Here is a 26114-nt window from a genome sequence, read left to right on the forward strand (position 1 = left end):
AGCCAAATGAAGATTGAGCAGTGGAGCTGTTGGAGATGTTGGAGCTGTTGGAGCTGTTGGAGATTTGGAGCTTTGGAGCATTTGGATCATTTGGAGCTGTTGGAGCATTTGGAACTGTTGGAGCTGTTTGAGTTGTTGGAGCTTTGGAGTTTTGGCACTGCTGGAGCTTTTGGAGCTGTTGGAGCTTTGGTGCTGTTGGAGCTGTTGGAGAATTCGTAGCTGTTGGAGCATTTGGAGCTATTAGAGCATTTTGAGCTGTTGGAGCAGATGGAGCTTTTGGAGCATTTGGAGCTGTTGGAGCTTTGGAGCGGTTGGAGCTTTGGAGCATTAGGAGCTGTTAGAGTTGTTGGTGCTTTAAAACTTTTGGAGCAGTTGGAGCTTTGGACCTGTTTGAGCTGTTGGAGCTTTTGGGGCTGTTGGAGCATTTGGAGCTGTTGGAGGATTGAAGCATTTGGAGAATTTAGAGCTGTTTAAGCTGTTGGAGGATTGAAGTTTTTGGAGCATTTAGAGCTGTTGGAGCTGTTGGAGTTTTGAAGCTTTGGAGCTGTTGGAGCTTTGGAGCACTGATTGGATCTAAGAATTAGTCGTTTCACGCCTTTGCAGGGCTAAATATTTATAAGATTGCTGGCTTCCGCAAGTGATCCTGTAGTAGAAGAGAAATTATGTAATAAATATTATGTTTGTAAAAGAACTTGGTGTGTTTTATTTCTCGAACCTGACACTTTTCTTGTATTTAAATTGATTTATTTAGCATCGTCCAGAGGTAGAACCAAGGATCGATTTAATATGTAATTTTTCGATTCTTCAGGTGAATTTTGGAATTTTTTCCAAACTAATAAATCAATAAATACAAATAGCTAAGATGGTTGTCGTAATGGTTTAAATGATGATGGTAGTAGATGATTTTACGTCTCTTCTTCTTAAAATAATAATAATTTTTTTTACAGAAAATAATTTTTTTTGCATCGTGCAAGGATCTAACCTAGAACAGGAATTGATATATTCAATCATTACCTTAAAGACTGAAATTTTGATGATTTTTGTATCTTTTCCCGAATTTCAGCTAAATAATTTCACGATATCAATATGGTGCCCAAATTCCAAGATGGCGGGTGTCGCAGTAATAATAATAAATGATTACTGCACTCTAGCGGGTAAAACTTAAACAAGTATGATGGTAATGTACTCTATAATACGAGTACACACAAGATGGTGTCCTCCAGCAGACGAAAACCAGATGGTGGCAATGACTTTTAGCAGGTGGTAGCTCCTGGTAACATGTACCTAACACAAACTGTCGGATCCATAATGGTCGTCAAGTTCAAAGTCATATTTCAATATCAAGGTCATATTTAAAGGGCAAGGTCAAATTTCAAGGTCAAATTTCAACAACAAGGTTAAATTTCAAGGCCAAGGTAAAATTTCAAGGTCAAGGTCAAAGTTCGAGGTTAAGGTCAAAGTTTAAGTTCAAGGTCAAATTTCAAGGTGAAAGTCAAATTTGAAGGTCATGGTGAAATTTCTATTTCGAGGTTAAATTTCTAGGTGAAGGTCAAAGTTCAAAGTCAAGATCAAAGTTCATGGTTAAGGTCAAATGTCAAGGTCAAGGTCGAATTTCAAAGTTAAGGTCTAAGTTCAATGCCAACAGTTGAGGACAAAGGTATGGTGAACAGAAAATTATACTAACATGGTGTCAGCACACTCTAGCAGACGAAAACAAGATGGTGGTCTCCAGAAGATGAAGACAAGATGGCGGACATGACGTCATACGAGCTGACGACATATATGTAACTTGGTTTGTGGGTGGTAGATCAGTCTTTAGGTGGATTCTGTGGATAAAGGATCTGTTGTTTTTTTTGCTCTTACAGCTTTCGAACCAAGGACAGGAATATAGCTAATCAAACAGTATTCTAATCGGTAAATTTTTGGTTGAATTTTGGAATTTTTCTCGAATTTCTAGCATTAAAATTGCGGATTTTCAAGATGGCTGCCGTTAAGATATGTGCAACGGTGTCTTTGAAGATTTTTATTATTTAATTCAATTGATAATTTTTTTTAATGATTTTTAAAATTGTTCCCGATTTTCTAACAGAAAAATTACGGGTTTTCAAGATGGCGGACATGACATCGTACTACCTGATGATATATATGCTATGAAACAAGTGGCGGGGGTCAGTCTGCCATCAACCACAGTGGGGGAATGATTCGTCACAATTTTTTTGCCCTCACCGGGTTCGAACCGAGGACTCCGAGCTCCATGTCGTAAATGTTGGTTTTTTAATTTTTTTAAATTAAAATTTAATTTTTTTAATTTTTTTAACTTTAAATTTTTTTAAATAAAAATCGGGTAATAAATACAGATATTCAAGATGGCGGCCGTAACGGAAATTGCAATGGTGACATCATAATTCAAAATGGCGGAAAATAAATTACCTGAATGTTCGAGAAAACAAAATGACATCATCCAAAATGGGGGATTCAAGATGGTGAATCCAAAATGGCCGCCGGGGTCAAGGTCAAGGTCAAAGGTGAAGGCCACACTCACCCAAGATGGCCGCCGTTATGTCACAATCCAAGATGGCGGTCGGCTCCTCTGGCTCCTCACCCTGGACCCTGCACCAGGAGCCCCATTCCTATACTACTGGCAACGATTAGTATCAAAATGATTTGATTCAAACAAGAAGTTAAAAATTACAAATTCGTTAGCTTGGACATCGGGACAGAGGATCAATATTACATTTAAGAAACGGACAGTACCTTTAGTGTTGTGATATCTAACATAACTATTCCACGCTCCCGAAGAATAGTCGATGTATCGTAGAGCTTTCAGTGGCAATTACCACTCGTCACGAACCATGATCCTATTCTGGTTCCTGGGGTTTAGCTGGTGACTCGACGAACGGAGTCCAAGGTTGATTTCACCTGTAGATGTCTCTCGGGATAGTCATACGAAGTAATTTCCTTCCTTCCTTCGGTCGACGTAGTACACTCGTTCTTAAACCTAATGTGCTGAATGTTTGAAGTGGTATTTATTTTTCTAAGCCGCACCACTATTCATAATGTTACGGTTGGATTAATTTAGTTAAATTGTACGATAGTAGTTTATATATCTTCTTGCTGTGAACTATAATATTGAAGCAATATTCTGGTATTCTTACAAATTCATGCGATAATTCAAATGTTCTATTATCTATTACAATCCATAAAATATAATATTAAAATCATTCACGAATCATCATGGATTTCTTCAGTAGGGTATTTTTCCACATTTATTAAATAGTTCGCTTATCCTTCAATCAAAATAAATTACAATTCTCGAAATATGCTTGTGATCTATAGGGTGGTTTCTTATAGACTTAATAATATCTGGAAATTTTCTTGTTGATTTCACATCACTCTTAAAATTATAAAAAAAACTATCTCCTTGCATAAACTTTTTTCTTTACAATAAAATATAAAAAGGAATAATGTGGTTTGCACTACTTCCTATTCAATCACATATTTAGGAAAACATTCATTTAATTATCCAAAAACAAAACTAAACACTTGAAAGAAACAATCAACACAATTTTTCGTATATCATAGAGAACACATGAATAGATAGTGGTTATTGCAAGAACTATTGTTTTGGAACTTCAGTTTTTAAAATATTAAACACAAGTAACTATATTTTTCTAAAATTTAATAAAACTGATATTACATTTATAAAAAAAAATATCCAATGCATACCGTAGACATTTCAGAAAGTCTCTTAGACTCAGATAAGGAGTTCTTTAGAAAAACTGATGATCTTCCTGAACGTCTTTGTCAGGTACGAATTCCTTTGCTCTGGTTCATTAATATTAATTCATGATTTTTTTGAAATAAGTTTTGAAATAAAAATATTTATATCTAGGCTATAAAAATATCAATAATCATAAAAGACTTACTTCACAAATTTCTTTAATTAATAAAATTCTTGAAACGATAGTTATAAATTTTATTAATTTTTTTTGGAATCGGTGTATAAATTAACATAAAAAAACATGCGTAACTACTGTATTGCTGATGATACTTAGACACTCTAAATTACATACCATTTAAAATAGCGAATATGTTTTATCAACTTCAACATAAGTTAATAAGTATTAATTAGCATTTATATTAATGATACATTGTCACTCAGCCAAACTTGTTTGTTGTCAAACAAACATAATTGACAGTAAACGATAAATAAATTGTATTTTCTGACCACGTAACTAAAAACAGAGTATGGATAACCATACAAGCCTCGAGGAGGAACTGGCAGACGAGAAGCAGGACTTTGAGGGGCTTTGCACTGTGTCCAACTGCTGTTGTCTGCACTTGTTAATCACTGATGTCTGTGGTGAGAATGGTTACCGTGTTAGCCTTGACGAGGAAATGGTGGCAGGGTAGACTGCCCAAGAAGAGTTTTGCACTGTGTCCAACTGCTGAGTTCTGCACTTCTTAATCACTGAAGTCTGTGGTCAGAATTGCTACCGTATTAGTCTTGACGAGGAAATGAAGGCAGGGTAGACTGGCTCAGAAGGGCTCAGTACGTTTTCCAATTGCTGATGACTGCATATTTAATAACTGAAGTGTGAGAAACGAGTAGCTACCATTCTTGCCTTGACAGAGGGGATCTGCATTGTTTTTAATTTCTGAGGAGTTCTTGTGTTTCTCCCTGAGGCATGTGTAGAGAGTGTCTACCGGGCGTGCCTCGACAAGGAGTTGGTGGTCGGGTAGTCGTGTACAAAGGAGCTTTGCACATGTCCCAAGTCGTGGGGAGTGCCTGTGTTTCTCACTAAGGTCTGTGTTGTGAGCAGGTTATCGGGCTGGCCTCGACCAGGAGCTGGCGGCCAGGTGGCCGGGCGCAGAGGGGCTCTGCATAGAACTCAAGTGCTGGGGACTGCCCGTGTCACTAACCGAGGCATGTGGAGAGTCGCGGAACTGCCGTGACCACAGTTCGTGTGGACGGTACGTGGTAGGCTCCACCGCTTCCTCAGCCTCCTTGCCTGTCGCTGAGATGTAGCGTGGGTGCTCACCGCTAGACCGCGACATGGATGTAATGGAGTCTCTCTGTCGTGACCTCTTGGGCCTGCTGGTTGAATGCGGACGCCGGAAATTACCTTGTAGCGGCCTAAGAGACGGGTCCAGCGATGACTGCATCCTGCTGGAGGTCCACTTTACGGATGTGGAGTGCTGCAATGCAGCCTTTCTCCGACGGAAAATGTAGCAGTCGAGGGATAAGGTTGTCACAAAGACGAGCAATAGAAATGCTACAGAGCCGATAGAGACGTACACCAATATCCACCAAATGCTCATGTTCTCTTTTGACTTTAGAGTAACCGAGGACACATTGTATGAGGAGCTGTCATTTAACTGGATGTAGCTGTCTAAAGTATCATTGTTCATCTCATTTACTATTTCAACATCTGCATTTGGTTGTAATACTCTCATAGAAGTATTCAGAGCTGGCTTTTGTTTTCTTCTATCTACCTTCACTATGTCAGGGTTAGCCTCTAGGCCCCTCATAGAAAGAACAAGCTTTGGTTTTTCAGATATTACATGTTGTTTAGTTGTTTCGTTTATTTGTTTCTTCCGCTGAGTTTCTTTGCATTTTTCAGTGAACGAATCTGTTTTTGTATCGTGCGAAAAAGTGCATTGTGCTTCAATTTTTACAGGTGTTGGAGAACACCAAAACCACATCTCTCGGAAACTGTCACAATCGATCGGGTTCTCAGATACATTAATGTAAACTAAAGAGTTCATTCCCAAGAAATGTTCACCATGGAGTCTCACGATCCGGTTTTTAGAAATATCTAAACTTGTGAGATTTCCCAGTGATCCCGAAAAGTCTACTGTTTCCAGAGCATTGTGGCAAAGTTTTAGTTCCTTAAGGTTAGCCATGTTAATAAAAGCACTAGTAGAAATTTCCCCAGTGCCACAGGAACTAAGATCCAGTGATATTAAAGATGGAGAACTGAACAAGAAACCACTTTCTGGTAGCGTCAATTGATTGCTCTGCAAGCTGAGATATGAGAGCTTTTTATTTGCTGAAAATGTCTCTGGATCTATCGCATTGATGAAGTTAAAACCTATATCAAGGAACATGAGATTTGGTAAATGTAAGAACATGACAGGTTCTAGATACATTAGTTTATTATGCGATAGATCGAGAGATGCTAAGCTTTCGAGATCAGAATCGATAGAGAATGTAGTCAAATGATTATCCTTTATGTAAAGACCCTTAAGTCTGGTAAAATTACTGAAGGCACCAGGGTGAATATCTTCTATGCCACATACGCTAATATCCAGTGTGACAAGAAACTTTGTGTACAGAAATGAATGGTTCCTGGTCATGAAAAGTTCATTCCCAGTTAAATATAACCATTCCAGGTTTATTCCATCAAAAGCATTAGGGTGTATGTAGCTGATTGCATTGAACTCGAGATGAAGGAACTTAAGAGATTTCAAACGTAACACTGAGCGCAGATCCTCCCGCTGCAAGTAATTCCCTCTTAGCTTTAAATAAATTATGTTAGGAGCATACTCGAATGCCTTTGGTGAGAGTCCCATAATGTTGCAGTTGTCCATTTCAAGTGTAAGCAACGAAAGTGCCTTAAATAGAGGCCCTGAAGCTGGCAAAATCAAGAAATTATTATAGTTCAGGTAAAGCTTTTCAAGCTTTGGGGTTTGTTGAAGGGCTTCAACATCGATAGTCTGAATATGATTATTTTCCAGTCGTAGCTCTACCAAGCTTCCAAGCCCATAAAAACTGTCCATGTAGACATAGTCAATCAGGTTGTGGTCGAGTACAAGCCGAGTTAGCCTGTTGGAGCCTTCGAAAGTCCTGGGCTCGATAGTGCGTATACGGTTTCTTTTCAAGTCGAGAGACTGCAGTCCGGGCAGGTTGGCGAGTGCCCTGCGCTGAATGGCTCTGATGGAATTGTTGTTCAGCAAGAGGGTGTGCAGCAACGTCAGACGCACTGGAAAGTCAATGGAGCTGACCTCTGAGATGATGTTGTGGGCCAAGGAGAAGGTTACTGTGCTTCTCGGGATAGAAGGTATGCTGCTGAGGGTTCTCTCGGAGCAGTCCACGTGTTGTTCGGAGCAACTGCACGAATCTGGACACGTACTCTGGGCTGATGCAACTACTGCCGATGTATTGAAGATCAGTAGAAAAAGTGTGGCTACCTATGAAAAAAGGACAATTCCACATCAGATTTTTACTTCGAGAAATATGTAAGAAAACACTAACCAATCATCTCAAAACACATAATACCTCAGTTTATTTACTTTATATGTTCCAAAATTGCTCTATAACCTAATTATAATTCTCATTTAAACCCACCATTTTGAACAGTTTTAATGGTTAGAGTTTATATTTTTATAAATATTTATATATTGAAATTATTTTTTATAACATTTTCACATAATTTAAGGAGAAATATTAAATCATTTTGATATGTGTTTCAGTAATGAATGATCTGTTACTATATTACTTAGGTAGTACATGCATGGATTGGCATTAAAAATATAATTCCTCCAACTGTTAAATTCGTGAGCCAGTATCTGTCTTGAACAAGATTTACTTCCATAAAAGAAGGTTGACTAGAGAGGGGGTGTAGGGGTTTCCCCCATCAACAAGAGAATATTTGTCCCTTATAACCGTGTTACCCAAACTTAATGCAAGGGATTAGTTTTGCTAACGGTGATTTAAACATATATTTTTTGCTTAGAGAACTTTGAAAATACTTTGTAAAAGTTCTAATGATATAAAGGCATGTATATTTAAATAATGTACATACATGCATATTTATATATAATTAAATACATAAGTTAAATAATATAAATATATACATATTACATACAAATCTATACTAACATTATAAAGCTGAAGAGTTTGTTTTTGTTTGTTTGTTTGAACGCGCTAATCTCAGGAACCACTGGTCCGATTTTAAAAATTATTTCAGTGTTGGATAGTACATTTATCGAGGAAGACTATAGGCTATATTATATTATCAATTACATTAGGGATCCTAACTAAAAGTCCAATTTAGAATCAAATGCGTTGGAGGGGGTTAGATGGTTAGATACAACATGCATTACACGTACGAAGTGTGTGTTGACAATGCCGCAGGCGCTAGAAGTTTATTTCCTATTGCCTATTAACATTGTTGCTACGCACTAGATGCCTTATCATTCTTAATTTTCCCATAAAAGTAAAAAACACCCGTGTGATATTAACAACGAAGCAATCAGTACCATAATATGAGTTCAATTAGTATTTAAATATTTTTTATCACTTTAAATCGCAAACCTAAACTATTGTTTTTATTCTCTCTCTGTGTTTAATTAGTTTTTTTATTGCCCTTTATTTCAAGTATATATATTTACAGACTTGAAACTTCACAGTAATGTTCCTTATGTTACGCAGGATGACATTTTCCGAAAATTAGATCCCATGGGTGGTTAAAACCAGGCAACAGTGGGTACTTTGTCTGCATGAGAACAGGATTTTGCATTGTTCATGCCTTCTGCGTCTCCATGGCAACGGGCATCGCGCGGCAGTGGCGTACCCACAAGGAGGGTCATGTATAATGAGCGGCGCAAGAGTAATCTGCCGGTAGACTGCCGTAGCGAAGTACGGGTACATCAGTTGTACGTTGCGTGCACGAGTCGGGAAACCATCGGTGCTATTCATTTTCTCTCCGGTACATTATACAGCATTGTAATAAATTTTCACTGAATTTTTTTTTATTTACCATTACTGTAAATGGGAGATGTGGCTTAATTTTTTCCATTAGTATAGCCGTGCGAAGCCGGGTCGGGCAGCGAAAGTTTTTAAGTATGGATGGATGTTTGTTACTCTTTCACGTAAAAACTACTGAATGGATTTGAATGAAATTCGGCCTACAGCTAGCTTATAACCTGGATTAACACATAGACATTATATTAATATGAAATTCCATCCCTAACGGAGTGAAAAATTGATAATTTCATTTTATAACAGAAAAAATCATACGTCATAGACATACAAATAGTGAGTGATGAGTGTTATTTCTCTATGTCTGACACACGATCATACACATTGTAAGGTCTGGCAAATTAATATTTTTCTCCTTGGTGAGACCAGTCCGCTTAGTGGAGATCGCAGCGGCTAGCAAAATAAAGGCGCTAATAAACGTTTTATCTTAACTTCGTCAATAGATAGATTTTCCTTGAATTTTAAACGCACCATCGTTTGATGCGTTTGTCATGTCTTTAATTTTCGTTTGTTTGTGCCGTATGCGTTCCTATACAATTCATCCGATTGCGATGAAATTTTGGTGATTTGTTATGCTCATGCCCATGAAGGTTACTGAGACGGTATAACTATTTTTCAATAGTTGGAGCACGAATCGTGTCAAAAAATGTGTTTATTTTATATAGCGGCACTTCGTCTGTTTTTGTTGTATAAGTGCGCACGCATGACACAATTTATTTAAATATAAAAGAGGGACAGAGATAGAGTGATATATATATAAATATATATATATATATAGTGAGATAGAAACTGAGAGATAAGTTGAGATAGAGCGAGTTATAGAGAATGAAATGGGTTAGATAAAGAGATATACCTATAGATGTATAGAGGTATATTGAGACTTATATATAGAAGATATAGAGATAGTGGGAAGTATATATGTAGATATAAAGAGATAAATATAGATAGAGAGATACATAGATATATATAGATGTAGATAGAGATAAATATACTTATAGAGATGGATAGATGATCTGTATATGTGGATCTACTTCAAACATATTACAAAACAAAACTGAATGAGGCATTGCAATGCAGGCCGAACATTAGCTAGATAATGGAATCTTTTCAATATTAGTAATCTCTTATTTTTCAGCTTTTATCTATATTGCTTTATAAAGTCTAAATTACATACAGACCAGGTAAATAACTATAAACTGGCAGAACAACGTTTTCCGGATCTGAAAGTAATATAAATTAATTTTCACACTTGACATTCAAATTAAGAAGACAATTACTAACAACATCCTGTGTTCAGCCCGGGCAATGCCGGGTATTGCAGCTAGTATATTTATAACATATGCATGTTATTATACAAATATCTATCAATTAATGTAGTTATCACAGGTATATAATGTATGTTCGCATTATTATCAGAGTAGACCAAAATTGAAGTAATAAATACCTATGATTATATATTTTGAATGTTTGTGTATAAATGTCAGACTTTCACATGATAACAAATAAAATATACAAAAATCTTGTATGTTACTGGAAGAAAATCCTCTTCAATATCACACGTTAGTCACACAAGAGTTTGTAATGTTCAAGTGTAGCTAAACTGTTTGATTAAAAGCCTTATTAAAAATAAACAGCCCTAAGCAACCAACCCGATGAATATGTCTAACCTTTTGAAGCATACTGAAATTAGGCTTTCTACAAAATGCATTTCAAAATTTTGTAGTTTTATTTTATGTGTTTTGAGAATTTTACTAAAAACATTTAATATTTAATGTTTAAGTTATCATAGTTTTTCTATATTGTTATTTAAGAAAAAACTTTTTTTTTGGTTAATTTAATTCATGAATCTCCTCCTGGTGGTTTAAACAAAAATAATGCCTTATCCGGTATTATTTAAACATTTAAAAAATTTATTGTACATCATCCAAAACATATTATTTACACTAATATTACATTACAACACAAAGTGTTAATATCATTGCATTGCACATATTAAAAAAATTATTGATTATTTTTTGATAGTAAGTGATACAAATCTTAAACCATAAAAAAATTAAATTGTTCTTTTTCTTAATATTTTCAGAACATTTTTGCCGATAACTAGCATATATTTTGTGACTATTTGATTATATATTTTTTTTAGCTTTTAATTACTAATTGTTCTCAATACTCAAATTTACATTTCCTTTCTTGGTTTAGATTTCTTAAGGGCATTGTTAATTAGTTTTCTACAGCGACTTGTTTAAGTTAGTTCTATCATTTTCATGGGATCATATAGCTTTTCTATTTCACGTCCAGAAGCCTGATAAATCGTTGTGTGGGCACGGCGGCGACACCCGGTCTCACGTACACAGGCACACGCCGCCTCTGTTAGGCATGTTCCATTTGATATGGGGATTGAATTTTGACACGACTCCGTTGATGTGAGCAGGACATTCTTAGTGGACTACATAGCAAACTACATAATGGCAATTGGTCTACACCCTCACCTTCTACTAAGTCCACCCGAGCGTAGCCTACTATAACTCTAAACTGCTCCTCGGGACCTCAATCAGCCCACTTACACATCACTTTAGCCCCTCTTTTCTTTAAGACAACCTGAGCCTCGATGGCAATCCAACACGCGTCCATCTCTGAACTCTGTGGGCAAAAATTAAAAATTCTTTGCCTTGCTCTATGACTACTTTAGAGCTTTGAATTCCATCTCTGAGCACCTATGGCAACATAATTCAGGCTCCCAGTGCGACTACGCGAGCCATTTGCAGGACTTCTTGTAAACTATGTGCTAGAAACCAAACTTCGGTTACTTCGGAGATCCTTTAACTAGGTTTGTCGTCCGTCCCTCCTTACATATGTAGTGAAGGCAAGCTTAAATGACTTATCCACTTAACACTAACTCTTATTCCTCCACTAAATTTTACATTTGTCTTGACCCCAGCTCCAGTGTATTTTACTTCGCTTAGTGGCTGCAAGCCCAGCCTCCGGTCTGAACTCGTCGCGAAGCTCCCGTGCGTGGCATGGACTCTCCTGCCGTTCCTGGGAGAGTGGCCTGGCAGAGTGGAACTTTCCGGCCACCCTGCAGCCAGCACGGGACATTCAGTTATAAGTTATTGAAAGTATTGGAACATTTGTCATTTCAGTCAAGCGAACCAGTGCAATGGACTATTTGACCAGTTTATAAAATGACCAGTACAAAATTTTATTAAATAACTGTTCCCTCTTACGAACCAAAAAACAAAAGATTTCAGAATGAAACTTATATAAAATGTTGTGTTTCTCGTGAATTTTTAACTTATAAAAAGTAAATTATTTAAGGAAATGATATAATCTGGCTATCTTTTAAACCATTTGTAAAATATTTTAGCTTTTTAATACGATTTTAATAATTGGTATTAAAGTGCCAAATAAAAAAAATTGCAAAATAATTGCCATTTTTAAATAGTTATTGTCCTCTAAGCTTTTTGATACCTGAAAACATACACTAAAACAATGTCTGCATTTTAAAACGTCGAAAAGTAATTCCAGAGTCGTACTGTCACCAACTCTTTAATTTCAAACACAATATACGCCATGTCTATTGCAAAACTAAAGAACAGCCTCATATTTACAGGTCACATTCATAATTATTTAAAAAAGAAAAATTGCATTCCACTCCCAGCACGCCAAGCAAAAGACGTTATCATCCAACCCTTTATAGGCCAGTAAAATAATCGATCTTTATAGGTAGATAAGAGTTTCTCAATAAGCAAAACATATACATTTAATGAAATCGGAATAATTTTAATTAAAGTAACCCACCACTGCATGATGCAGAACTATATATAATTACGTAACTCAATCTCTAAAAGAGTAGAAAAAGATACGTAAAACAGGCGAGTTAAAGAAAATTTCGTTTTAAAACAATTTAATTCAATTTACCAATGCAATTTGTAGTCACATAAAACTTTGCAAAATGATACGTAATTTCCTACTGTAATACTTAATCTTAATGAATAATAGCTCAAAATATATCTTGTCAAATAAAAATTGTATATATGTTTTCGAAAGTTTGTTTTACATTATGTTTAATTCAAATTTTAGGTAATATAGCGCATGGTGTGGGATACATATTGCAGGTAATGATAGCGTAAAAATAAGAACTTATTAAATCATCGGTTTATATATATATATATCAAAGTACACACAAGCACTTTTTTTAGCATGAAAAACATAGTGTAAAAATTAATACACTTGAAAAAAATAGCCTTTAGTAAAAAATTACAAAATAAACCTCAATGAAAAACCTGAGAAAAGTAAAAAGATTTTGCTTGAATACAAAAAAAAAATATTTTTGTTTGCTCTAAGCCTCTTTTATTGTGATGTAGGGTACGGAGTCACATGTAAATAACCATACCAAAAGTGTTTCGGTTTATGGACATTTCGACCATGAATGTTCTTTAGTATATTTAGAACTATATTCTCAGTTCATCGCTACCACAACCGCAGCTACTCACGCATACAGTAAATATCTCGTGCAACCATTTTCCACTTTTCTAAAACTTAATCTAGTCTACATTCACCGGAGAAACAAAATACGTAGTTTTCCAGCATTATGCACAATGATTTGTGTCAACCAAAAGCGGACCACCAGCTTTACTTGGAACATCCATGCTATTAAAATGTGTCTAAACTACATATTTTATCTTATTCTTCACTTTTTCTCTCTATGATGATCTCTATTTACTTTCCTTGAATTTTCTCTCAATATCGTGGAATAATTTGTATATATTCCAATGATATGAGTACCAATGCCAATTGCATTTTTTAAATTTTTTGTGCAGTAATCATCTCAGGAAGTAGACTGATTTTGTTCAAGACTTTTGTGGTAGTAGAAAAGCTACTTGAATGGTTTGAGGTGTCGGAGGAGAATGTGAGTAATGTTATGGCATTTAGAGTCTATTACATATATAAATAAGGGAATAATAATTTACCTTGTAAGTATCTGGTATTTAAACATGAAACAGGCTAATAAAACATTGAACCTCAGAGGTGACACTAAAGGCCAAACAAAAAATAAGAGAGAATTCCTCCCTGAAAACACTGAGGAGACTGTGGATCTGTAAATTTACATTAATTATTAAAAATGCAGTTTAGTTGATATACATTCACTGATTTATTTTTATTCATAGGTAAAATAGAAAATGATACAACATTGTGAATTGTTACAAAAAAAAACATCATTTTGGATAGTTAAATGATTGAATTATATGGTTAACTGAATAACACTAATAATACAATTTTTTTTTTTACTTATTACAGGTTAATTTTTAATAGTAATAAATTATGTTTATGTTACGGCCGGCCCGAAAATGTTTAAAGAAATACCTTTAACCATAATAAAAAATAAACTTGGTACAATATGTTAAACACATAGAAATGTACACACTGGTGCTTCTTTGGTTTGTTACATAAATAATTACGGTTATTGCCAATGCCAGATTTATATTTATTATTTGTGGTGCGATTTAAGTCCGTTTTAAAAATGCAGGGTTTGTCATTAGGCAATGAATAATACAAATTTAGATTAAACCTAATTCGTTGACTTGCTGGCATCCTAAAATCTTGTAGAAATGGCTCGCTGGGGTAGTCATGGAATACAAAGGGGTTCTGAGGCACCGTGGAGAATTTGGAAGTATAATTTCCGTAGCCTGTGGTCGGGAGTGAATATTTAATATTATGCCAGTTTAACCATTTGGCCGCAATCTTGGATCCAGTTCTTGGACCCTGTCTACGAACGAACCAAATTGACTTCTTGTATTCCTGCACCAGTCTTGCACTTGGTTTTGCGTGAATTCGTCTTTGACTTGTTGGAGCTGGCTCGACATTCATCCATTCCTGATTTCGTCTTAGCTTTCGTGATTTTGGATACGCCCCACTTCGCGACTTTTTTCTCCTAGTCCCACGTTTGGTGATTTACTTAAATCTCCAGCTTCCTATGACAATATCACATCAGCTTGGTGCCTTGATTCCAGATCCTTGCTGAGGGAATAGGCAATACCGTGCTGCTTGCGCTTTTCATAAAGAGAATTAATGCCCATGTCACAGCAAGCTAGTAGTTTGGCTAGTTTTTTCCCCTGGACTACATAACATGTAGCCGGGAATGTGTAGCTCAAAAGGTAGATTGTTTATAAACGAGTTCACAAGTTCTGCACTGATGTATTTTTTGTAATTACTTATTTAAATCATTACGCACAACTGAGATAATGTATAAATGTGTTTGATTTTATACAACTTCACCAATACAATGCAAGTCGTCAAGTAGAAGTGTATTTGCCTGTGTGGATTACGCAAGATGACGAAGCCAGGGCAAGCGATCGCAGCCGGGCTTGTTATTGCCTTCTAACATGCGATGCATAGTGACCGGTCAGTCCAACTGTGGGAAAACGTGCGTTCTACTGAGTTTCCTGGAAGAAACAAACTATCTTAGGTTCGAAAATGTGTACCTCTATTCCAAGTCTCGGCAACAGACAAAGTACAGGCGTTGTCTACGGTTAAGCGAATGGTTGATGGCCTAAAGTATTTTCCATTTAATGATAACGCAGATGTGGTGTCTCCAAGCGAAGCAAAAGCCAATCCCATATTTGTTTTCAACGATGTCATGAGCGAGAAGCAACAAATAATACAGGAGTATTTTTCAATGAGCAGACACGCCAATGTCAACTGCATTGACATGTTTCAGACATACAGTCATATTAAAAAAACATTTCCTTTGTGACAAACGCGAATATCATTGTACTTTTTCGCATGGTTGAACTTAATTTACGTCATAACTATGACGATCACGTTAACACTAACACGACTTTCCAGGAATTCAATGTCATGTGCTCCTTATGTTGGAAAAACGAACACGGATTCCTAGTTATAGTCAAGGACTGACCTCTATATAAGGGCAGGTAAAGAAAAGGTTTTGATCAGTTTATCATAAAACATGAGCCATAGTATTTCGAAATTTTGTCACAGCAGTCGCACTACCAAACTGAATACTTTTCTTAAGTCTCACGATACCGATTTCCACTAATATATTTCATTACTGACTCAAAAAGTTGAAAGTGTGAAAAACGAATTACTAGAGTACCTGCAGGCCATCGACCAGTGCGTGGAAGCCTAGGATTCTCGAACTCGCGATATGATCGAAGTATCCAACGCACAAAGACGCGATGGTTTGAGGACTTTTCAAAGCAGTCTGAATGCAATACTTACTCACTTGACAATAAAATCAAATCTTGCCCAAAACTAGAAAGATGTTTCTGCGGACGAAAAAAAAGTTTAAAAGGAAGTTTTGCAAAATGTTTTCAGCCAGTACAATGTCACACCTTGCCAGTGACATTCATCGAACTTTACAGTATTTTCGTGTAAAATATCTACTTGCTAAAAGAGCCAGACTTGTATATGATAAGTAAAATGTAGAGATTAACCAATTACTAGTCGTATCGTCATGGTGAAAACAGAAGTTGATTAAGTAATGTAAACTGTAAAGAAGAGGAAATAAGAAACAATTAGAGAAACGTGTAGAGAGTCTATGCACAAGAACAAAAGTACGGAAACGAGGACATAAGTTAATGCTATGGTGCAGCCTGAGATCTTTCACGAGTAGGAATAATAACACGACCTATGGAGTGACCAGAAAACATAATAAGTGTTTCCTTGATGCAAAAAATATGGCCTTTTTACCAGGAAATATAGTGCATGTAGAACAGTTCATAACGCACGGAACTCCGAGTTCGTACGAATTGCTGTTTTGCAGGGAGCCTAAAGGCTATTCTCACGAAGATCAACAAGAGTACAAAAAAACTGCTAGAGCTAACCAATGCTCATTTTCGCGATAACGATCCGGAAAGTGGCATATATAAAGACGAAGATCATGAAAAAATAGGCATTCTCACTAATATCTTCAGTGAACTAGCAGTACATGGTGAAGGTTTAAAAAAGCTAGAAAGTGGTCCGAACTTTCATTATGTGCATTGGGACAACCCCAATAAATCATTTGATCATTTTAGACTTCTACATGCTTCGCTTAGTGCAGGAAACTATTCACACATCAACGAAATAGTCTCCATACTCTAAGAACTGAGGGAAGCCGGATACATACATTGAGTTGAACCGGTTCACTCCTGAACTTCATGCTTCTGCAAGACAAAAATAAAGTCATTAAGTCATAATTCTCTAAATTTATGATTTATTACAGGTGGACCTTATGAGGTTATAACAATTTCCCGATTGAATAAATGTTGACAGCCATTGATGTGAACATTAATTATTTCGAATGAGCTAGTCCTGTGAAATTGAAGACTGCAACCGACGTAGCCAAGGCCATGTTCAGTATTTTGTGTGATTTTCGTGTACCCTAACACCTGCAAGAGGATCTAAGTAAAGAATTCTACAGTGTAACTTTCAAGGCTTTTATGAAGAAGTATGGAATCTAACACCACTCTACATTTAGTAATGTCAAAGCCTCCATTGTTGAATGTTTAACAGAACTTTGCGTACCTAGATGTGGCGACAGTTGACAGCTAACTGCAACTACAATTGGCTTGATATCTTGCCGAATCTAATAAGCGAATACAATTCCACATCGCCGTGTACAACAAATATGAAGCCTTAAGACGTAAATGACGATCACTTGCTTCAAACAGTATTTTCCAACACAAAGAATAAAGATCCACGAAAGTGTAAAGCTAACGTCTCCAAGCAGAAAGCCATCTTCGAGAAAGGTTTCACTGCGTACTGGAGTCCCGAACCTTTTTTTGTGACCCATGTTCGTGAATCGGAGTCTAGGACTACTACCGTGAAGATATGAACCACAAGCCTATTCGTTATTTAATCTATGCCAACGAGATTCAGCTTATGATGTATCTCAATAAGTACCTACTAGGTGGAAAAAATTCTCAATCGAAGAAATGGACAATCCTACTTTAGTTTGTGGGATGCATAAATCGAGAAATGTTAAAGAATTTGCTTTTAATTTCTAGTAATTGGCTTGTTTGTTTGTAATTGTAGGTAGTGTAGTAATTATTTAATAAAATCGATGTGTACAAAAGAACTTGTGGTGTTTTAATTCACAAAGCTGTAATTTTTATGGCATTTGTAATTAAAATTTTTTTGTAGTGATCAAAGATCAAAGCAAGAACAGGAATCCAAAGATTCAATGCATTAATCAATGAGTGATTATTTTTCGAAAATTTTCCGAATTTTTAGGTTAATTATTACGAATTTTCAATACGGTGGTCAAAACAACACTGTCGGCTTACTTGAGGCTGGCAAGACGATGAATTTAAGCTTATTTTAAGTTTCCCGCCATATTTATTGATATTATTACTGTTTACGTACAGTTATTATTTTTTGCATCAATAAAGTCTCGAACAACGGACAGGGATCGTGCGAATCAATTAGTCTATTAATTGCAGATTTTTTTGATGAACTATAGAATTGTTCCCAATTTTTTTTAGCTAAATAAGTACGGATATTTAATATGGCGGCTCAGATGAAAATTCCAACAGTGAAGTCATATTTCAAAACGGCTAAAAGTTCTAGAAAACAAAATGATGGAATTCAAAATGGCAGAAAGTTCTTGAAAACAAAATGACATATCCAAGATGGCTGATACAAGATAGCCGCTGGGTTCAAGGTCAAGTGTCAAGGTCATCCAAGATTGCCGCCGTGACGTTTCAACCCAATATGGTGGGCACTGACACCTCACGAGAATCTCTGCGCTCGGAGTAACTAAGATAATCTCAATCCACAGCCAGATGCCAGTCCGGAGAGTAACTATTATATACTACTAATGTGTATCAGTCGGAAATGTTAAAGGACCTGGCAGAATTAAAGAAGAAAAATTCTATAGTATTATCAAAGTGAGTGTATGAGTGCTAGAAGCAGGGACTTTTACATGCAGTACTGATAAGGATTCATTATAAATTTGTTGGCGAAGTCTTAAAATTATTCGTAGCAACTAAATTGATTAAAATATAGCCTTTTGTTACCAGGCCACAAATGTAGTCATTTTCACTATCTGGCAAAAATTTTAGCCAATTTAGTTACATAAGTAGTAGAGAAAATGGATATCTGGTGCATAATTTGGTGATGACTGAGGAGCAGGTCAAAGACCGACCGCAGTCTTAAATTTAAAGGAAAATTTCCACAAAATTGGTCAAAGATTACTCAGTATTCCTCAAAATGATTGATTTTCCCCCCTCCCCTATTTCGAAGGAAAATTCCATTGTTATGAAATAATGTCACTTTTTTATTCATAAAAATTTCGAAAGCTTGACAATTTTTACAGTAAATAAAAACTCCTTAAAATTTTTGAAACAAGCCGTTAAGCCTGGATCGTGACCTTTGACGCTCATTACGATTGAAATATCATACCTCGAGTAAAATTCGAAACATCGATACCATTTTTACCTAAAATGTCAAATAAATTAAGCATTCTTTAAAAATAAGTAATAATATATTTCATACATAATCGAGTTCGGGGTTCTATGTTCGATCATGGCAAAAGGAATTTGCAAAATAATAATCTAAATTACAAAATAAATTAAATTTGTAAAAAAAAAAGTTATTTAAACACGTAAATAAAATCTGCACTTATACATTTTAAGTTTCATATTTTTCTTTGGCAATATTTACTAGGCAGCTGACCCCCACCACTAAAACCAAGGCATATTGCATATAATATTTTCACCATTATGACGCCATGGCAATATCTTCGGTATATACACCATCTCTAATAATATATATATATATTTTCCGTTTGCTAGAGTGCACTACCGCCATCTGGGTTTATTTTTACCCAATTGAGTGCAGTACTGTCAATTATTAGTCATATATTGTCATGTCTGCCATATTGTCGGCTATCTTTGCCGCCGTATCGGAAAAAAAATACAACTGTAATTTGCAAACAAAACTTTCGAAAAAAAAAATCCAGAAAAACTTTAAAAATGTTTTTTAATAATTCATTCATCCAAACGATAACTGTACTAGGTATTGCCTTTGCTCGATGCAAAAAAGTAATTTTGGCTCAAAAGTATTTATTTAGTTATAAATCACTACAGTTTAATATTTTACTATAAAAGTCAATGCTCCAGTTTTAATAAAAACAATACTTTTTTACAAACATTATTTATTACACAAATTCTACCCGTACTACGTGTAAAAATAAAGCAAATTAGTAAAGTATTAGCACTTCTTGTTTCTTCATTTTTCATGTATTGCGAAGTAAGTCGTTTATATTTATCCAAGTATCATTTCAGGGTCATTCAAAATTACATTTGATCACGTATAACACAAAGCTGGAACATTTTTTTTGTTAAAAGGGCAGTGATATATTTAATGATGATTGGTTTTTTTTCATGTGTGCAAAATTTATGCCACAGAAGACACAGTTTGGTCCTGATAAATGGTTAACAAGCTCTCTGAAAAACCTAATGTGCCATTAAAATTCTTCACAGTGTTTAAAATGGCTACAACCCCTTTTGCACTGATATATAAAAATTTTACTATTATTATTACAGTGGCTTATCACACACTCACGAAGATTCAAGTTTACGATATACTCACCGAATTTACAATCTGGTTGTTTCTTGCGCATAACTGGTCCCGTGCAGATTTCATCATATCGGTTTATGTTATTATGGCAAACAAATTGTTTTTTAAATTTGACGCACTGATGCAGTGTTCCCTGTACAATATTCGGGTATCCGAATCTTCCAAGCATGCGAACATAATAGCTATGGTAAAGCAATTTACACAGTGGCGACTTCGATGCTCGGAAGTTTTGCTGTACCTCCAGTGATGGTCGATGATGGATTCAACAAAGTTTATGTCATTGTAGGGACCCAATTTCTACAGCTGAAGACACCGCAGGAGTAAAGGTCTCCTTAACTAATGGAACCACGCCTGCTGATATATCCTCTAGTGCAGCTGTCACCAGGATTTCTGAGGTCGTTGGTGTTACTGCAATCGAGATCTCGGATGACGATGGTATACATCTCAAGAAGTTCTCTGCAGTTGTCAGCATTGCTGCCATCAGGGCCCTTGATAGCAATGGTACATCTTCCATTGAGATCTCTACGGTCATCATTGTGGCTGCCATCAGGTTACACGCTGATGGTAAATCTTCCATTATGCCTGAAAATGATGAGTTTACAACTAACTTAATATATGTGCAATAAAATAGCTGATTCAAACACACAATCTAAACCAAAGACGAACTAAGGATCCCACTTTTGGGTCTCACTTATATACTCTTGGCCACTAGTAGATAACTTGAATTAAAAATATGTATATAGATTATTTAAAATAATCTTTTTTACCGTGTATGCATTTTAAAATGTCCAATTAGTTTCTAGTATTGCTCCCTCCCCATGTCACAATTGGCTACAACTAGCTTCAGTTACATTTAGCTCCAACCAGCTCCAATAATTACTCCAAATAGCTCCAATGGATCCAAATGGCTCCAAAGGCTCTCTCTAGCTCCATTGGCTCTAAATATCTCTAATAAAACACATGACATATATACTGAATAGAGTCGGGGTAGATCTGACAAGAGATGTGGGCATTACATCCCGCTATGAAAAATTATTCTTCGCTTATGCCAAACGAACTGTTACAACAAAGACAACTAGCTGGGAACTCGGGGAAGAATGCAAACTACCTTTTTATATTGAAGGAAAGTTCAAAGTTTTTGTTCCTCTATCCATGCTGTTTGGATTCGCAAAAGACTACAAGCATTATATCATTAATTCGAAACAATAGATCGTACTGCTTCCAACCAACATGGACATCAATGCAAGAGCAATGCTGCTGAAAATCCACACTATATCTCCCTAACACTACAGTCTATCGAGAGAATGCTGCTTCACATCAAAGTGAGCAGTGTCGAACGTATCAAGAACTTAGAAAATTGCAAGAATATTAATATACAATTCCGATCCTGGGGTCTGGGAATGTATACTGGCTTCCCTCAAAATCAATGTGTCAACTAAATAGTTAAGTCCAGATTTGCTACCGAAGAACAAAGATACATCATCATTGGGCTTCAGACTGGAATATCCGCTCACAAAATCCCCTCACCAATATAAATTTAAGTATGTACGCTCGCAACCTGAAAATACTACATTTCAGAGGAGTGTTTATGTGCGATAGTTTACCAAGCAAACCAATGACGCGTGAGTGTGCCATTATTTCTTTAGATGCGTCAGCAGGCCATGACATGCACTGGGTAGCATAAATAAAGACTGGAAAAAAGGCTGAGTACTACAGCAATTTCGATGATCTGAGACCACCTCCAGAAAGTAGATGTATCTGAATGGGACAATGCTGTGCTACAATTATGAAACAGATAGTTACCTAAACAAATAAACACCAGTCACATGTACCTTCGCTTTCTTCTTAAAAGAATATAAAGAATGTTTAGTTATGAGAAAGAATTAAGTCATGTTGATAACACTTACATTGACAAATCACAGTTGGGAGCTGCGAGCAGTCCATTTTCTACCTATGGTTAATGGTATATTTGACTCACAGATTTTCAAACATATAATGAAATACCAAATATCAATAAAGATAACTGAAAGATGTAGCCTTCTTTCTGAATGGTTATGGGAGCACTTGTTAAATACAATTACCTGTTGGCTCTTACGAAATGGACGATGTTGCAAATTAAAAAAAGGAAATGTCACTACCATATGTATACTTTCAACTACATGTAAATCTAAACATGAAGTGAAATTGTCCACTTTACGAAACCAGGAAGGTTAGGTTCAATCCTCGAATTCGAACAAAAGGTGTATGATGCAGGAAAATGTAGGAATCTACGCGCGATTTACACATATTGCACATAAATATTAAACGAATAAACTGCATAAACTGCAATTTAGCAAAGTGAAGCACATCTCTATGGGAGAAAAAACCACATGCTACACAAGTTTCCGCCCATGGCTCCACCAGGATTTGAACTAGTTTAAGTGCCGCAAAGAACCATTTAGGTTACAGTCGTCGTGAGATCGCACATAAAGTCGTCAAAATCACTGATCAGAGAGATCGGTTGGTAAATTTCAAGACGGAGTAATTACATTTCACCTGCACTTGAAGCGATGAGCATAAAGTTGATGAGACCAGACAGATATATAAAAAAAGTTTTGAAGTGCAAAAGTTCATTCCTCTACCAGATGTCGGTGCATTAACACCTGACAGCATATAGTTTTTTTCTAAATATAGGAAAAGTGGAAAATAATTATGGAAGATGAAATCCTCAACAAGAAAACTTTTGTTGATAGTACAATGAAAATGGCACTGCACGAGTACCTTCTTTTCCTTCTCGAGCCATATGAACTACCATCAGAAGTACGCATCACTGTACAAAACAATGTACTTTGTCTTCGCAGTCGTTTATACATATACGAGGCACGCTGAAAAAGCATATGGAATGCATGCGACAACGACGGCAATATCTTGCAATAGTATAAAACTAATCAAGTGCATTACATACGTACTCAATAACATCGAGTTGGACCAGACAAGAGATTTGGGAATAGCATCTGCTATAAAAAAACTAACTTTCGCTCAAACCGGATGAACTGTCTGCTGCAAGTATGGTCAGCTCGGCCCTCGAAGATGACATGCTTCCTGTTTATGCTGGAGGAAAGTTTGAAGTTTGTATTCATCTGTCCATTCTTCTTGGATTCGCTTAATACTACTTGTATATCATCATTGATTCGAAACAAGAACTTGTACTGCTTCCATCAAAAACGCAAATTAGCACAATTGTCGTTTTTACATAAAACCCTCAGGTTGTCTTGTTAAAACTACAGTATATCAAGTGAAGCTTGCTCATGTCTAAGAGAGCATGATCAAAAGTATCAAGATACTGAATAATGTATAAAATGATAAGAACATTTACATACCATTCCAATCCTGAAGCTTGGAAACGTATCCCACCTTGTCTCAAAGTCAGTGTACATTAATTGGATAGTAAAGTCCAGCTTCGCTACGAAAAGAACAAGTTACATCATGATGCAAGAGCGAGTCACTCCATTTTCGATAAATGTCTAATATGTAATGTTAAAATGTTTTTAAAAAGTGAAAGCACGGACTTTAAAAATGGAAGATTTATCCTCACATATCTAATGTATGCCAAGTTTCAGCATATGTACGATGGCCACTGATTATCACCGATACTGAGCCACGACAGGTTCGAGTACAAGGCTCCGTTAATGATGTTTGAGTTTTCCAAACAGGATGACTGAATAAATTCTAACATCTACAAATTTAGAAACGAGGTATCGATGAGCAGAAACATTCCTCCAATCACTTATGCATTTGTTTTGTGAATCACAATCGACTTAAATAGTACTACTGTCGAGACAAGCTTGTGAAAATTTTTACATAAATATTGATGTGTTTTTGAGATTAATTTAAGCAGTGTACAAACGTTCCCTAGAGCCAGAATATTTATACAAAACGTTAAATATTGTATTTATCCCATTCATTTTTATTATGTAATCAAAAAGTCAAGTTATTTCATTTTTTAAAATAGTAGTGCATCTCATTAACCAGTTTAAATTAAAAATATGGTTCGATTTATTGCTACTGAATATTGCATAATTTTAGTGTAGACTTTTTTTAAAACACGCATTACTACAATCATGGACTTGTGGATTTACATTTCATAAGTGGTAATTTTCCCCTAAGATTTTCAGGTTAAGATAAAGCTCTTAAGGGTCCTCAGCTAGATTTAAATACAGCTTATAGCAACATATTTTTAAAAACAGTCCGGGTGAGAAGCACTACCCCTCCCCCTCAAGAAACTTTCATATAAAAAATATGATAATATATTTCTCATTGCGCTCCTCGTTACGCCTAAGATTACAATGTGTGTTTTCTATGTAAGCCTATAATAATGACGATGCGTTAATTATTGTCAACAACGATATGTTTAGTTTAATTCTATTTAAATATAAACACACATAACCACAACAAATACATCAAAAATGAATATTTTTGAATAAATAAATGAAAACAATGTTTTACATTGTTTCAGCATTAAGTTGTTATATATGTATGTGCGATTTAACGTTTTCAAATGAAATATTATTTCTGGTTTTACTGAAATAAGCAATCGAAGTAGCTAGACCATGGTCATTTATATATATATATATATATATATATATATATATATATATATATATATATATATACATACATACATATCATTCTTTGAATGAATAATTTAACTGAGCAACACCCTTAATTTAGTTGAGAAGTTCTTCAAAAACAAAAAAAAAGTTTATAAGAATATTCAATAGAATTCCCCGAGTACTTATGTTATAAACCACCCCTCCCACCCCCAAAAGGGGTAGTTTTCCAGTATGGTTCTTTTCCGCGCCCCCGTTAAGAAGTGGTTTAGATCCAACGACCCTCTTCGAACAAGTGTGACGCCTTAGCCCATTGAGCACCTACCCCCTTTCAGATTCATGTAGGCTATTTAACGGAATTGATTAAGTATTGACTTTTTAAAAATGTGTTGCGTTGTCAATTGTTAGAGGCCTAAATCATCATTTAAACTAAGTTTTTTTAAAATGATTTAAAAACATTTTTTTTAAGTAAACTTTCACGTAGACTTGCGTGGTAAAACATGAATAAACGTCGAAAAATATACGACGTCGAAAAATATACGCATACTGAAAATAAAATATTTGTAACACTTCATTTAAAAAACAAGGCTTACAGAAAAATTTAAAAAAATCATCGGATACGTATAATGAGCCTCGGTTTTGGGATTTATAGAATCGCTTCATCGTGTGATTTTAAAGCATAGGTCTACTTAATAAAGTAGACATTTAAACTGTAACAAGACAGTTTATCTCAGTAAAATTTAACAAAATACATCATGCTTTTATACTTTTGTTATTTTTAGTCATAAAGATTAAAATTTAATTTTAAGGTTTTAACTTTTTATTTGAAAAAAAATTCCGTTTCGTGATAATTTATCTAAAGATTTTTTATGGAAGACTTTGCTAAAGATTTTGGTTTATTCTTTTACAATCCTGCTATCAAGCGTATTAGACTTTGTATATTGAACATTTCACAATTATTTCTGTTTTAAAATACACTATATTAACATATAAATAGTTGACCTCGAAAAAGAGAGACACGACGGGCACTTCAAAAAACGGCGAACTGTCACTTCATCCCTCATCGTCTCTAGTGACTTACATATCTACTATCAACTAGTTAGAATCCTCAATTTATTCACTTCCTTTACGTTGTTAATACCCTACTATCCATGTTAAATGTTTCTAGCTTTCGA

General features: G+C 35.5%; 1 protein-coding gene across 2 annotated transcripts in view; it reads right to left on the minus strand.

Annotated features, from left to right (window-relative positions):
* Positions 1 to 3662: 3662 nt before the first annotated feature.
* LOC134527276 (leucine-rich repeats and immunoglobulin-like domains protein 1) overlaps positions 3663 to 26114 on the minus strand; it is a 53950-nt gene continuing 31498 nt past the window's right edge. The window contains exons 1-2 of one of the 2 annotated variants that reach the window (XM_063359812.1): positions 20363 to 20928; positions 3663 to 7194 (exon numbers count right to left, since the gene is read on the minus strand). In XM_063359812.1, coding sequence (XP_063215882.1) covers positions 4825 to 7194; positions 20363 to 20419 — 2427 coding nt within the window. In that variant the 5' untranslated portion in view covers positions 20420 to 20928 and the 3' untranslated portion in view covers positions 3663 to 4824. Of the gene's footprint in view, positions 7195 to 20362; positions 20929 to 26114 lie in introns of those variants that run through there. The other variant, XM_063359813.1, reaches the window with a different exon arrangement.

Source organism: Bacillus rossius, chromosome 1, assembly GCF_032445375.1.
Source record: "Bacillus rossius redtenbacheri isolate Brsri chromosome 1, Brsri_v3, whole genome shotgun sequence".
Classification (NCBI taxonomy): Eukaryota; Metazoa; Arthropoda; class Insecta; order Phasmatodea; family Bacillidae; genus Bacillus; species Bacillus rossius.